General features: G+C 32.7%; 1 protein-coding gene across 1 annotated transcript in view; it reads right to left on the reverse strand.

The window, feature by feature from the left end:
• Positions 1-8: 8 nt before the first annotated feature.
• Positions 9-14582, reverse strand: part of LOC108734469 (glutamate receptor ionotropic, NMDA 2B) — a 114447-nt gene continuing 99873 nt past the window's right edge. The window contains exons 13-16 of the mRNA XM_025981139.1: positions 13577-13663; positions 7577-7829; positions 3256-3332; positions 9-1114 (exon numbers count right to left, since the gene is read on the reverse strand). Coding sequence (XP_025836924.1) covers positions 7790-7829; positions 13577-13663 — 127 coding nt within the window. The 3' untranslated portion in view covers positions 9-1114; positions 3256-3332; positions 7577-7789. The remainder of the gene's footprint in view (positions 1115-3255; positions 3333-7576; positions 7830-13576; positions 13664-14582) is intronic.

The following is a 14582-nucleotide window of genomic DNA, read 5'->3' on the forward strand; positions in this document are numbered from 1 at the left end:
TAGTTATTGTTTACTATTTGCAGACATATTGTTAATCCAAGCAATTAATTAATGTATAAAATATATAATGATATACAGTAAACTACACATGGTACCGACGAATTTAATCTTCGTAGTTCAATTGAATTAAATAAATAGCTGCATCCAACAAGGACAATGAGTTCCTAAGAAAATAAATTGTTAAACATTTTCAATAGGTATAATGCTTCGTTATATTTTCATATTTTCAATATGTTTACTATAGATTGTTTTTACTCATAATTAAAATAACTCTTGTGTATATTCACTACTGCATAGTTAATAGTATTAGAAAGCTAATTCATTATTATTTTAGTTAGAATATAATAAAATAAACGTCTGTAATTGCAATACAAACAATATCTAACGTTTTACGTATTAAGAAAGAAATTTTAATTAATCAAATGGAGAAAATTAAGCAGTATTGAATAATTACTTGTTTATGGAAAACAAAACAAATGATAAATAAAACATTTTAGCAAAACAATTTGTTAATATCACTCGTAGTTATACAAAAAAACAATAGTTGCAAACTTGGTTTAAACGAATTCCACGAACAACCACTCTTTGTAAGTAATAAAAACTTACAGAAGTATTCAACCCGGTTAATAATGCGGCTTGATAAAAACTTTAAATCCTTATTGGATTGAAGCATATGTCAGTTAAATTTCATATTTTATGGCCTTTAAAAAATTTTAATTCGTCCTTCATCTAAAAATGCTATTTATATTTAAGAACGCTTAATTGTTAAATTTAAAACAAGATACAAATGTTGCCATTCTAAATAATATTTTTTATTAAATTAGTTTCTACGAAACCTTCATTATATTAAAGATAAGTATGCAATGTGAATTTTTTTAGCAATTTTTGTTAAAACAAAAAGCAATACTTCCCGTTTTATGAAGCGCAAACCGCATAGAAATTTGTACCTTTCAAATACATGCATAATGAGATATAAAAATAAAAAATTTTCTACTTATCTTTTTTATATTGTCGTTATCCAAAAATTTCCAGTTTGTAAGAAGGTACTCCAATTCCAATTGTTCTTTTGGCAACGCACTTGGTAAATGTTAAGTCTAGGTTCACTATATTTTCCCTGAAAAAAAAAACTATAGATAACAATCCTAATACGTAAGTGTATGTTCCTGTGCCATTCAAAACAACATACTTTTGCATATAGCTGTATAGAAACGAAATTATTAACAAAAAGCAAATCACAATTATTTTGAATTTTGTTGATTCCTTAATAATAATATTAATCATCAATTTCAACTGAATTTTATAATACAAGAACGTCGACAATGCTATTTATACTAAAACAAAATAAATTTACCTTAAACAAAGCACAATCTTTTCTAATAATTCTCCTGAATAAATTAAAATGTTAGAATCAAACAAAACTGTTAACATACTAATGTTTGTATGAAACACGACAACATTATCTCAATATTTTTGTATTATTCACGATGAGTAACCTTGATGAAAAAAACTGAGATATATACGACACTTCTGCCCTAGGCAAATAGGCATGGTTTGAATAGCGTGTGCTTGAAAATAAGTATTACAAAAAGAACTTGCAGTTCCAAAATATCACAACACACATCAAGAACAACATTGAACATGTTAGCCGTTATAAATAAGTGTTAAATACATTAATATCTTCATAATTTCCATAATACAAAAGAAAAGACGACTGCACTTCCGTTAGTAAAATAAAATTTGAATGTTAACAAGGTTAAACTTTAAATTAATAAACAAAACCTTTATCGTTTTTCAAAAGCAAAACAACAATGCAATTCTGCAACAATTTTTTATTCGTGAGCATCTTTTTGGAACCACGCAATCTTAGCAAAAAAATATAAAATATAAAATTTCACCTAATTTACCCTACTATTCGTTTTAGTGTTTTTCTGAGTCCACGGAATCGCTCATATTTTCCGATTTAATGGTCCCATTGAAAATTCGTAGCTCGACGCCCGATGCGTTCGAAACGTAGGTGGTTTGAAGCCCAATGCATGAAGAAAGTTTTTGATAAAAACCGCATTGACCTATGACATTGCCTGCCTGCGCTAGCGCCAACCGAATTCACGTAATTTACCCTACTTTTCGTTTTAGTGTTTTTCTGAGTCCACGGAATCGCTCATATTTTCCGATTTAATGGTCCGATTTCTATGGGTGTTATCAAAATTTTCCAGAGACGCTGTGCATCACGTCGAGATCGAAAGTGCCCCCCTACGATATTCCCTTACAGAGTTACAGATGTCGGAACTTTTTGTCAAGTGTTATTTTTAAAATCGAGAATTAAATGTTTAGGACAACATATCTGGCGAACTATTCAAGATAGAGCAAAAATTCTTTCACCAATGGTTGACCCGCATCGTCGCGAACAGGACAAACTCAATTTCGAAAGAATATAAAATATCAAAAATTTTGAAAATTTTGAATTTCTGATCGGCACAGATTTCGACCGCACATGTCCTATAATGTTCGCACTGCGTCGGGGCATCCGCCTGTGAAAGAATTTTTCCGATAAGTCTTACCGTTTTCGAGTTAGAGGCTACGAAAGGTCAAATTTGAAAATTTTCCGCTCAGGAACATGGCCGCGGTTGAAAATTCGTAGCTCCTCACCTCGACGCCCGATGCGTTCGAAACGTATGTGGTTCGAAGCCCAATGCATGAAGAAAGTTTTTGATAAAAACCGCATTGACCTATGACATTCCCTGCCTGCGCTAGCGCCAACCGAATTCACGTAATTTACCCTACTTTTCGTTTTAGTGTTTTTCTGAGTCCACGGAATCGCTCATATTTTCCGATTAAATGGTCCGATTTCTATGGGAGTGTTATCAAAATTTTCCAGAGATGCTGTGCATCACGTCGAGATCGAAAATGCCCCCCTAGGATATTCCCTTCCCGCATCGTCGCGAACAGGACCAACTCAATTTCGAAAGAATATAAAAAAACCGTTTCGAAGTTTCCCTGTCTGAAGTTTTGGTGTTGTGTTATAATTAAAATAGAGGATTAAACATTTAGTAGACTATATCTGGCGGTGTATAATTGATAGCGCAATAATTATTTAACAAATAGTTAAATAATTTCCAACATGAGAACATTAAATTGGGTTTTTACAATAATTGTCAATACCAAGTATGGCCATACCTGTTGTTATATAGAGATATAGAATTTACTGTAAGCGGGCGAAATATATACATAGTTAAAGTATTCCTATAAAGGACTCACCGTTCTTTCGTCGCTTTCGATTGCATGTCCTTTTGTCTTTGCGTCGCGTTGATTGCCTTCGTAGCGTCCAACTGCATCTACAGAAAATGAAAACACATATCACATGTATGTCGATTAAATACTAGAAAAAGAAAAAGCATTTAATTTTAATGGTGTTGAAGGAAATGTTAAGGAGCTTGCTTTAATCTAAAGGAACATGTAGCACAACTAGTAAATAATCGACTCCTACCTTATCGGTTGAATGAAATGTTTTACCAGATGCGCCGATATTTAAATTATTAAAAAGAAAATGCCGATCCATCCAACGATATTAACGTCTTGTAATATGTTGTAAAGGTAAAGAATAAAAAATTAAACAAATCTTGTTAGGTAGTAATAATAACGATTCTAACATAATTACTTTGCACACGGGGTTATTTAAAGTCGACGATATTATAAAGTGAATTTATTTAAACATTTATAATGGTTGGTTTTTTAATTTATATTTAAACACATTGCATGCAATACATTTAAGTTTGTGTTTTTCTTTTTTATTGACGATGTTAATGTTATATTATTTCCTTTTATTGCGCTGTCTCTTTATTTACATTAACGTTTAGATTCTATGTTTTTCGGATAAACGACTTACACCTATACAAAACATTATTATTACACACAAAAATATAGTTATTTCTTGTAATTGTCTTTAAATATAATACTGATCAATGTAGAATGCGTACCTACACAATTCATCCATTTTATGTAGTATTTGCATTTGTTTGGATATCATGTATATATAGATACATCCATTATGGATACACATGATTCCCAAGTCTGTTGTAGATACAAAATGAAATCAGTTCATGTTTAACTGGATGTATAAAAAAAAAAAATGATACACAATAATTATTGATCAACTTGAACTGATTTGTTTCTGCAATGATTTGTGTGAAATGATTACAATAAATAACGTAGTTTTGAGTTTTATTAAAAAAATTATCACTTTTCATTCATTTGATAAAAAGAAGTTGCTTTAAACGACTTATGTGAGCAAAATACGATCAACAACATTTCTGGTGTCCTTAATTTCAATCTCAAATGCAATTTATTCCGTGAATTAGTTTGTTATTTAGAATAATTTTTATTGCATTTTTAAAATTACCACTTTCATGAAATTTGAAATCCTTCATTATTTAAAAACTCATTTTTCTAGATTGTTTTGCTCATGTAGGAATAAGTTGCATTTCACTGCTGTACCACAAAATAACCAAGTACTTAGCAAAAAATTAGTGTCCACTCAAAAAAATGTTATAAAACACTTACAAACGCTATGTCTGATCAGTATTCCGGAGCATTAAAAGGGTAACATCTCGAGACACTGTCGAATACACCTCGTGATAACACCACAACGTAGGGGATGTAAAAAGTATGCACAAAGAATACCCCTGTTAACGAGGCGTCACTGATTGAGGTCAGTTGCCTCGTTATCATATCGCCTTTACCGTAAGTACCAACTGACGAAACACACATACCTATTCGTGACCTTCGCAACAGCTGATACGTAAACAAGTCAATTGTACGTAATGATTATTAATAAACCGCACTAGTTTGCGTTCGATTGGCAGATTATTACCACAAAATACAAATATAAATGAAGTATGAAAATATCAAACAAAAACCAATGTGTTCACATGCAGAATATGCAGTAATGATGGTCACATATGGACGGTGCAATGGCGGCATCACGCAAATATGCGTTATCGTTATCATTGCCTCAGCAGTTGGGGCTTTAGGTAAGGTCATTAGCCTCATATTTATAGATATCACTGAGTGGTGCGAGATGCCTCATTATACTTCTTTTTAACGTACCTTTTTCTCCCTTAAGTACTGCTCAGACATAGCATAGATGTAGTTTTCCAGATTTAATCACAGCTTTCACAGATAGTTCCAATATTTCATGCAAAAATCATTTCTATTATAGTTTGATTACCACACCCAGTTGTGACAATCGTCGATTACTGGACAATATACTCATAAGACCGATACCTTAAGGACAAACATTTATAAATTCACCGAAATGGTGTTGTCCTGATTCGGGTCTAAATCCGTCATCGATTGGAGTTTCTTCCTAACGTTTCGCCAGTATGAGTGGTGAGCTTCCACATTCAACATAGGGAATGGAAAGAGACCTGAAGAAGCTCGCCACTTGTTCTGGCGAAACATCAGGAAGCAGCTTCAACCGATGACGGCTTTTATTCCCAAATCAAGACAACAACAACTCACTAATTAGCCGCAAAGGCCTTTACCAATTTGTTTAAATACACCTACTGAAAAGAAGAAGATCGTTAAGAAAAATTGATAGATCAGGCACGTACGTTATAAATATCTATTATTTTTGGACTATTGTAATAAATTGGTGAAATTCTTTTAATTTAACCACGATCAGTAATCGTCGACTATTACATATTTTATTTCAGTTTTTTATCCTATTGCATTTTAATTTCTACTGTTGATTATTATGAACCAATTTCATGTCTTAGACTTTTTAGGATTTCGCGTTTTCATAAAAATATTAATGACTTAAGAACTACTTGATGTTAATATTATTTACAAATTCATATGATGTGAATGGTTAGTACAATATATTAGTATTTTTTACACATTTTTTTAGACTTTCTCTCAAAAAGGAATTGAATGTTTAAATTGTAGTTACCTACAACGAATTTATCAAATTCTATAAAATTTACTGTTCATAAGTATCTATATGAAATTTTACAAGAATAAAACATTATATCGGTCTTTATAAAACCAAATTGCCTTGAAAAATTGATTGACTTTTATGTGAAGGGAAACTTCTTTATCGACGGTAGGAAGGAAATTTACTATGGTAGAAAAGTGTAACGTCACGCGTCACAGCGTCACGCGCCACGTGTCACCCCTGGTGAATATGATCTGATCGAAATAAAGTTGTAGTTTCTAAGTTTAGTAATTAGTTAACGCAATAGTTCAAGCCACTTTTTGTTTTTAAAATATAATATTAANACACGTGAATATTACCACACTTTTCGTTCTTCATTTTTACTTATTAATAGTCCTGTAGGTAATAAATTTACAAATCGTAAAAGTTTTCTTTAAACCCGCATTTAATACACCCTATGTACAAATTCAATTTGCCGACCACAAACACGTAGCAAATAGTATTGTAATCAGAACAATACTGACTGAACGATACGGCGACAGCAGAGATATCTCGACGATTTCTGTCCGAAGACAAGGTCGACTGTCATCGTTAAACGAAAGTGGATTATTGACGATGAGATAGGAAGAATAAAAAAGGACAATATGCGATAGATGCAAGCTAAAATATTATTAATACATATAGGATGCTTTTTTATTTTATTTCTTTGAGACACTTGATGAAGAATAGGATTTCGTTCATGTACATGAGACATGTTTATAATTTACATAGATTGTGATGGAGATGATAACATCAACAATAACAGCAACAACAATTTCAGCAACAACAATACCCATTAAAGAGAGCCGTATACAATTTCAAAAACTAGAGGGTGTTTTATGTAGGGTAATCAATGGAAACATTTCCCGACATTCTTATACATTTAATTTATAAACGATCTAATATGGACGCAATATACAGGATGTTCTAGCTAAGGCGGTTGCATCCATTCTTCTGTTATTACACAATAAAAAATTAAAAAAATGTATTCATAAAAGCGGTCTGGAATCATATGGTACATGTACAGAAAATATTTTCAATCATACATGGTGGTCCATTTTTTCTGGACTTTGATACTTTGTTAACTTTGTTATTTTACATGGAACACCCTGTATTATTTTTTTGGTTTCTTTGTTTAATTTTAGGTCGACTTTATTAAGAGATCCTTGTATCTATCTCGAATAATTTCTGAAATATCCAACCACTTTTATAAAAACATTTTTTTATTAAATCGTAATACAGTTATGGACGAAACCGCCTTAGATGGAACACCCTATATAACTATATCGAAACCTAATGTAATCACATAATTCGTCACCTAGACCTTAAAGCTTGAGTCAAAACTCAGATAAAATTATTTTTTTGATAATGTCAAAAATTAATTATTAAGAATATTAAAGATAATTTGCCAATCATTAATTTGTTTTAATTTTGAGGCTGGAGGTTCGCCCCTTTTTGTATGCTTGCGTAGTTTACGTAAAATATCGTGTACGGTTCTCCTCAATAATTTATTACGAATGTATAGTAAGTAGTTAAATTTTGCGGCAGTGCCACATTTTTCTATTCTAAACAATACTTAATAATACGTAATAAGTAAGTACTTACTTTTGTACCTATTAGACATATTTTATCTAAAGGTAGGAACCTATATTAGTGATGACGAGTGTCAAAGGGACTTTACTAGATTTTATCGGTTTCAGGTTGAGTCACTACGTAATAAAGTGCACCATAATCATAAGGATGAATCCGCGTTTTGGCCTTTTTATGAGCAACACTGCTAAAACAATTGGTGTTAACCCTTACAGAATAAACATTCCATCACAGAACAGTTTCCATTTCTGCTATCTCCGTTTTTGGACTGAAACAAGAGAAAAACGATACCTAAGGTCTTTTGTACTTTACACTGATTTATTCATTAAAAAAGAGTGCGAGACGATTGACCACACGGCACATTCTTCATCAATGATTGAAGCAAGTCCCTACAATTATGATCACATATGTGGTGATTTTCTAGCTTTGCGATGATTAGCACAGGAAAATGTGGAGGTGCATGTCCAACTAGTTCAACTAGTTTTAATGACCTTATGACCTTAAGCTGATGATAATGATGTGATGAATAATCACCCTCCTGCTCTGCTATGTTGCTACGTTTCTTCGGTAGGCGCTCCCCTGTACAGTGAAGAATTACGCAAAAATGTCCGAATTCTTGGATATTTCGTCAAACTTTAGTTATCACTGGATAAAATGCCGATAATAAAACAATTGAATATCTGTATAGAAATCACGCGATTATTTTAACGTTTTCCATTTCCTTTCTGTGATTTCTATGCGTGAAAACCATCCAAAAATGTTTCGAGCATATAAATTATCGGCAGGCTTTTATATATCGCAAAAAAGAAATAAAACAAAATCCCGAAATTGTCGTTAGAGGCTTTATTCGCCATAAGCGCCTTTCTTGATTCGCAATTTAGTGATCACAGCTATAAAATGGTTCAGCGTTCTTTCTTTATTGTCACAAAAGACAACCCCAATTTTCGTTCATCAGCAATGCATAATTTTAATAAATTATCACATTTTGTACGACTTAAACAAAAACCTCTTCTTAAATGCACTAAATTCGTGCAAAACAAATTTTGATATGCTACTAGTTTTAACATTCCAATATTTCGAGTTACTTACTGTTAAATCTTTGGCAACAATAAAACTTTTGTAATATTGATAGATATCATTTTGCATGAAGAGTAAAATTATCGCTTTTTAATTTGATTTACCTCTCGCCTAATATTCTTATTTTAAAGCTAAACCTGTAGATATTTTTCAGATTCTGAAGGCCTAATTTCGTTCAATGATTTCTACAATTCACGCACAGACCAACTGATTAAACTTCGTATTTTCACTAATATAAATGTAACATTAGCAATTTCCTTAGTGTAATAGAGGAAATTTCCATTTTGAATACTTAAGAGACATTTTAATACGGTCACAAGATTTTCAGTTTGCAATAAGACAAGAGAATTTATCACACAATAAACATACTCCTGTTTCCTCCGTCCGAAGATAGGAATTAATGATATTAAAAAGCATGCAATTATCAAAAGAAAGATAAGAAAATATTGGACGCATGCGTACCTGATGAAGACAAAGAAAGTTGTAACAAAACGTTTCAAAATTATATACTATTCTCTCTTGATAGCATTTAATGTTAAAACGACGTTGCACACGTGAATATTACCACACTTTTCGTTCTTCATTTTTACTTATTAATAGTCCTGTAGGTAATAAATTTACAAATCGTAAAAGTTTTCTTTAAACCCGCATTTAATACACCCTATGTACAAATTCAATTTGCCGACCACAAACACGTAGCAAATAGTATTGTAATCAGAACAATACTGACTGAACGATACGGCGACAGCAGAGATATCTCGACGATTTCTGTCCGAAGACAAGGTCGACCGTCATCGTTAAACGAAAGTGAATTATTGACGATGAGATAGGAAGAATAAAAAAGGACAATATGCGATAGATGCAAGCTAAAATATTTGTTTTGACTCCAAATAAAATACGAGGAAGCGCGAAAGGCAGGAGGTACTTAAATTAGGTGAACGGGATGTCCAGGGGAGTTGGATCCCTCCCAAAGTTGAAGCAGTAGAATTTGTATTTAAAGTTGGGCAAAAATAATGTCAAATTAAATTTAACAAATTATCGCTAATGGAAATATTAAGTACTCCATACAAACAACGCGAAAATTAATTTTGTTATGATAAAGCTGTCAAACTAAAAACGCTACGCATCCTTCCTATCCTGATCAAATCTTCGCATTTCCCGAAAACTACGATACAAGATCCCACAGGCCTTAACTATTTGCGAGCAGTAAAATCTAATCTAGGTTTTCCTTTGTATTCCTTATCTCATATCTTCCTGCTATTAATATCTCTCCGAAGCGTTTTTACTGTTGTCATTCCCGTAATTTTCTTTTACATTATTTGTAAATCTAAACCTTTAGCCAAGTGTCTCAGTTTACCCCGATTTTAATTTTAAAATTATAAAACCACTGGATTGAACTCTGTTCTCTAATACACACACCTACATACGCTTTGGTCACTGGGGTAGTTTAAACAAATTTAATACAATATGTTTTAAGTGAATTTGTGTATTTCTAGCAAAAAAATATTCAACGAAATTTGTTTTTATGTAAACGGATAAGATATGCAATGAATTTCTTATTTTGCTTTTGAATTGCGTAAATACCTGCTTGCATAGAGAGAATTTAATTATTGATTGTCTTCATATGCTTGGATTAACTTACTTGAATTTTACTGCAACTAGGGTAAACATTTGTACAATCTCGAAAGCAAGAATTTCATTATCCTTTGGTACTAAAACTGGTTTCATTTAGAAATAAGGAAAATAGTTGTCGGTTAGTCTAAAATGGAATCAGGAATGTTATTTCCTGTTAAACTGTTAAATGTGGCTCTTTAGTTAGGAATCCATGGTAAAAAATGAATATTTTTGAACCAAGTTATAGTGTACTCTCATTGAAGTGTACTGTAGCCATTGTTTTTCATATCATATTTACCCTCTAAGTTTTCAGAAGATTAAAATAAAAGTAAAATTCAATTATGTAAATAAAGTTTGCGAATAATGTATTTAGTATGTACCAATTTGTAACAATAAAAAATAAGAAATAATAAAAAAAACACAATTAATTTATAAAATTTCTAGAAGAGCATTTGGGACATACATTTTTCCTGAGCAGGGGTTGACTACATCTCACACTGTTAAGAATAAAATAAAGAAAATTGTGACTGTAATACGATGACAATTTGTGGCATCGTTTTCAAAAGGAATGATTGATACTGGTGCCAAGAAAAGTTTTGTTTGAAAACTAGTATTCCCGAAACGGTTTTCAACGTTATTTTCTAGAAATTGATTGAAGTTCATGAATTGTTATGTCAAGATTTGAACATATTTCTTCTACTTTTACTTATTTATCCTTATTTTCTAAAGATTTGTAACTTTTATGTGAGAAGATTAAGAATATTAAAAATAATTTGCCAATCATTAATTTGTTTTAATTTTGAGGCTGGATGTTCACCCCTTTTTGTATGCATATGTATTTTAAGTAAAATATCGTGTACGGTTCCCCTCAACGTATGTATAGTAAGTTTGTAACGTTTATGTGAGAACATTAATAAATTTTTGAGAAAATTTTGTTTATGAAGCACGAAGTACCTAGGAAAGTAATGTCGTTATTCCTTAACCTGCATATACTTTCCGAAATTAACCTAACCTAACAACCTAACCTAACCTAACCTGCATATACTTTCCGAAATTAACCTAACCTAACAACCTAATCTAACCTAACCTAAAATTTAAACTTAACAACTTTTTATGTGTATAAAAACATACATATAGGGTTAGTAGCTCGGAGAAAATTATGTTTTCATTGATGACTCCATAAATGGAGGTAGTTTTTGTTGAGCAACTGGTTAGACGCGACTTGATCCTTTCGGGGAAGATTCTGATTTAATAGAGTCCTTTATGAGGGTGTCGTAGAGGGAACGTTTCAAGTTATAGGCTACACGGGAACGAGTTGGCCATTGAGATTAAGCGACGTTCGTTCGAAGTGTGAAAATGACGTAGAATCTGCAGTAAATTTATTGATTAAACCTCCCCCAGTGCCTAATTTGTTCTCGATGTAATAGGCTGCGTTAGCATTTCCGACCTGTTTGACCCTATTTAAATTGGTATTAGATTAATCGTTTTCGTCCATTTCTTCGGCTATTTATGAACTGCTTAACGAAACATTATCGCAACTACAAAAAATTGTCACAATCGATCTGATATATTTTCAGCTGACGGGTGGCATCGTGACGAAATGAATAAAAACACCATCTTTCAACGACAAATTATAGTATCTTTCTACGCCATTTCAATTCCGTGGTGTCATCGTAGCGGCTCTCCAGTCGTTTTTCACTGGACTCCTGCAGATTCGACTACTGACAAAATGGATAAAAACACCATTTTTCAGCGACAAATTGTAGAACTCACAGTATTTTCGACATCATTTCTATTCCGATATACGCTATGTGTACAGGTTACCGGTAAAAACACCATTTTTCAGCGACAAAACAGCGACAAATTATAGAACTCAAAGTATTTTTACTTGTCATTTCTATTCCGAGATACGTTATGTGTAGACTACCGTGGCGGATCTCCAGTCGTCTTTCGCTGGACTAATGGAACATAGACTAGCGACAAAATGGATAAAGCACCATCTTTCATTGACAAAATCAGATTGACGACAAAACGGGTAAAAATACTATTTTTCAGCGACAAAACAGCGACAAATTATAGAACTTAAAGTTTTTTTATGAGTCATTTCTATTCCCAGATACGTTATGTGTAGGCCACCGTGGCGGTTCACTAGTCATGTTTGGCTGAACTGCAGAAGGATAGATTGGCGACAATAGGGGAAAAAATATCATTTTTCAGTTACAAAAAGGCGACAAATTATAGAACTCAAAGTATTTTTTCTTGTCATTTCTATTCCGAGATACGTTATGTGTAGACTATCGTGGCGGTTGCTCAGTTGTTTTTCGCTGGACTAATGGAACATAGACTAGCGATAAAATGGATAAAGCACCATCTTTCATTGACAAAATCAGCGACAAATTATAGTCCTCACAGTACTTTTCGACATCATTTTTATTCCGATATACGCTATGTGTAGGCCACCGTGGTGGATCACCAGAGTCATTATTTGCTGGCCTACTGGGGGATTGGACGGGGGCAATACGGGTAAAAATATCATTTTTCAGTGACAAAAAAGCGACAAATTATAAAACTTTAATTTTTCTGTGAGTCTTTTCTGTGAGTCATTTCTATTCACCAGTCATTATTTGCTGGCCTATTGGGGGATTGGACGGGGGCAATACGGGAAAAAATACCATTTCTCAGTGACAAAAAAGCGACAAATTATAGAACATAAAGCTTTTTTGTGTGTCATTTCTATTCCGAGATACATTATGGGTAGACCACCATGGCAGTTTACCAGTCGTTTTTCGCTGGACTAAATGAATAGAGACTAGCGACAAAATGGATGAAGTACCGCCTTTCATCGACAAATCAACGACAAATTATAGTCGTTAAAAGTATTTTTCGACATAATTTTTATACCGACATACACTATGAGCAAGCCATCCTGGCGGTTCTTCAGTCGTTTTTCGCTGGTCTGCTGGAAGATACAATAACGACAAAATGGATCACAATTAAGTGACAAATTACCACAACTATGTGTAGTGACAGCTTGATATCAGGCTAAAATTTCGTCTGTTCTCTAGTTATTGACTGGAGCGATAAACTTTTAGATTTGATAAAAAATTAGCGATACATTAAAGTGAATCTTCTGTTGACTTTAGCATAATTCGACGTGTACCACGAAACCAATAGAGTAACATAAAATTCTGTCCCCGCTCGAATAGTACACAAGCGCCGCCACTGGCAGCAAAAATTTAAATTTTGTGGAACGATTTTTCACTTTACTACACATCAAATTTAACATTTTTAAAAATTAAATATTATATAAAAATGTTCACTCACCTAAAAATGTCGGAATTACTACCAGTCTGGTGGTTGAAGTTAAGGCTTTTAAGTCTTGCTTTTATTCCTTCCCCTGCTAGGATGACCCTGAGATCATAAAAAGCATTAATAGCTTAACGTGTTGACAATTATTATTGTACTTAAGTATATTAAACATGAAAATCACCTCTGAATTTACTCCGGAAGATATAGCTCATAAAAATTTCAATGAGCTTGTAATGCACATTTTCGCGATAAATTGGAAATTATATTACGTTATTGGACATTAAAAAAACTACATACTAAAAGTGTACTACTGTCTATAGCAACGAGATACTAAACCTACTTGAATTACATAATATACGTAGGGTCACAGAAACAGGCGCGCCCACTGCTATTTTAATAAAAAGGAATACAACGTTTTCGTGTTCCTTCATTTAGAATAGTATCAAGGACACTCAGCCCTAACATATACCACAAATTTCTCTAAAACATGGACACATTATTCTTCTAAAACAATAAAGTTAAAATCTTGGTAAATTTAATGGAATAAAAAGCTTGCATAGCTACATACATTATGTTTTACTCTATGGATAAATACTGTAAAATTTCCCGGTACAGTGACTTTTAAAAGCTGAATACCGGAAAGAATTTCGGAGCAAAAGCACAGGAAACGGAATACCCTTATACACAAAATAAGAATGACCATTTATGTTGTTCAAGTCCGAAAAGTACTCCAATAGAACCATTTGCATTGCATCGCACTGCATGACCCAGTTATTTGAGTTTTAACTTTAATTCTTCGACACAAAGGAAAGCTGTATCTCGAACGTCTGCAATGCCACAAAACACCTAATAACAACTGAGCAAATGCTTTAGTTTGCTCAAGACCTATAAATGAATTCTACGATTAAAAATGAGCTCCAAGTAATAGCCTGCAGAAAATTCGGCTTGAGAAATCATGTCACAAAAATGCTTTCAGTTCCACTGTTTTCATTTAATTTTTTATCACATTAACGACGGTGCT

This window comes from Agrilus planipennis, unplaced genomic scaffold, assembly GCF_000699045.2.
Source record: "Agrilus planipennis isolate EAB-ADULT unplaced genomic scaffold, Apla_2.0 scaffold1, whole genome shotgun sequence".
Lineage (NCBI taxonomy): Eukaryota > Metazoa > Arthropoda > Insecta > Coleoptera > Buprestidae > Agrilus > Agrilus planipennis.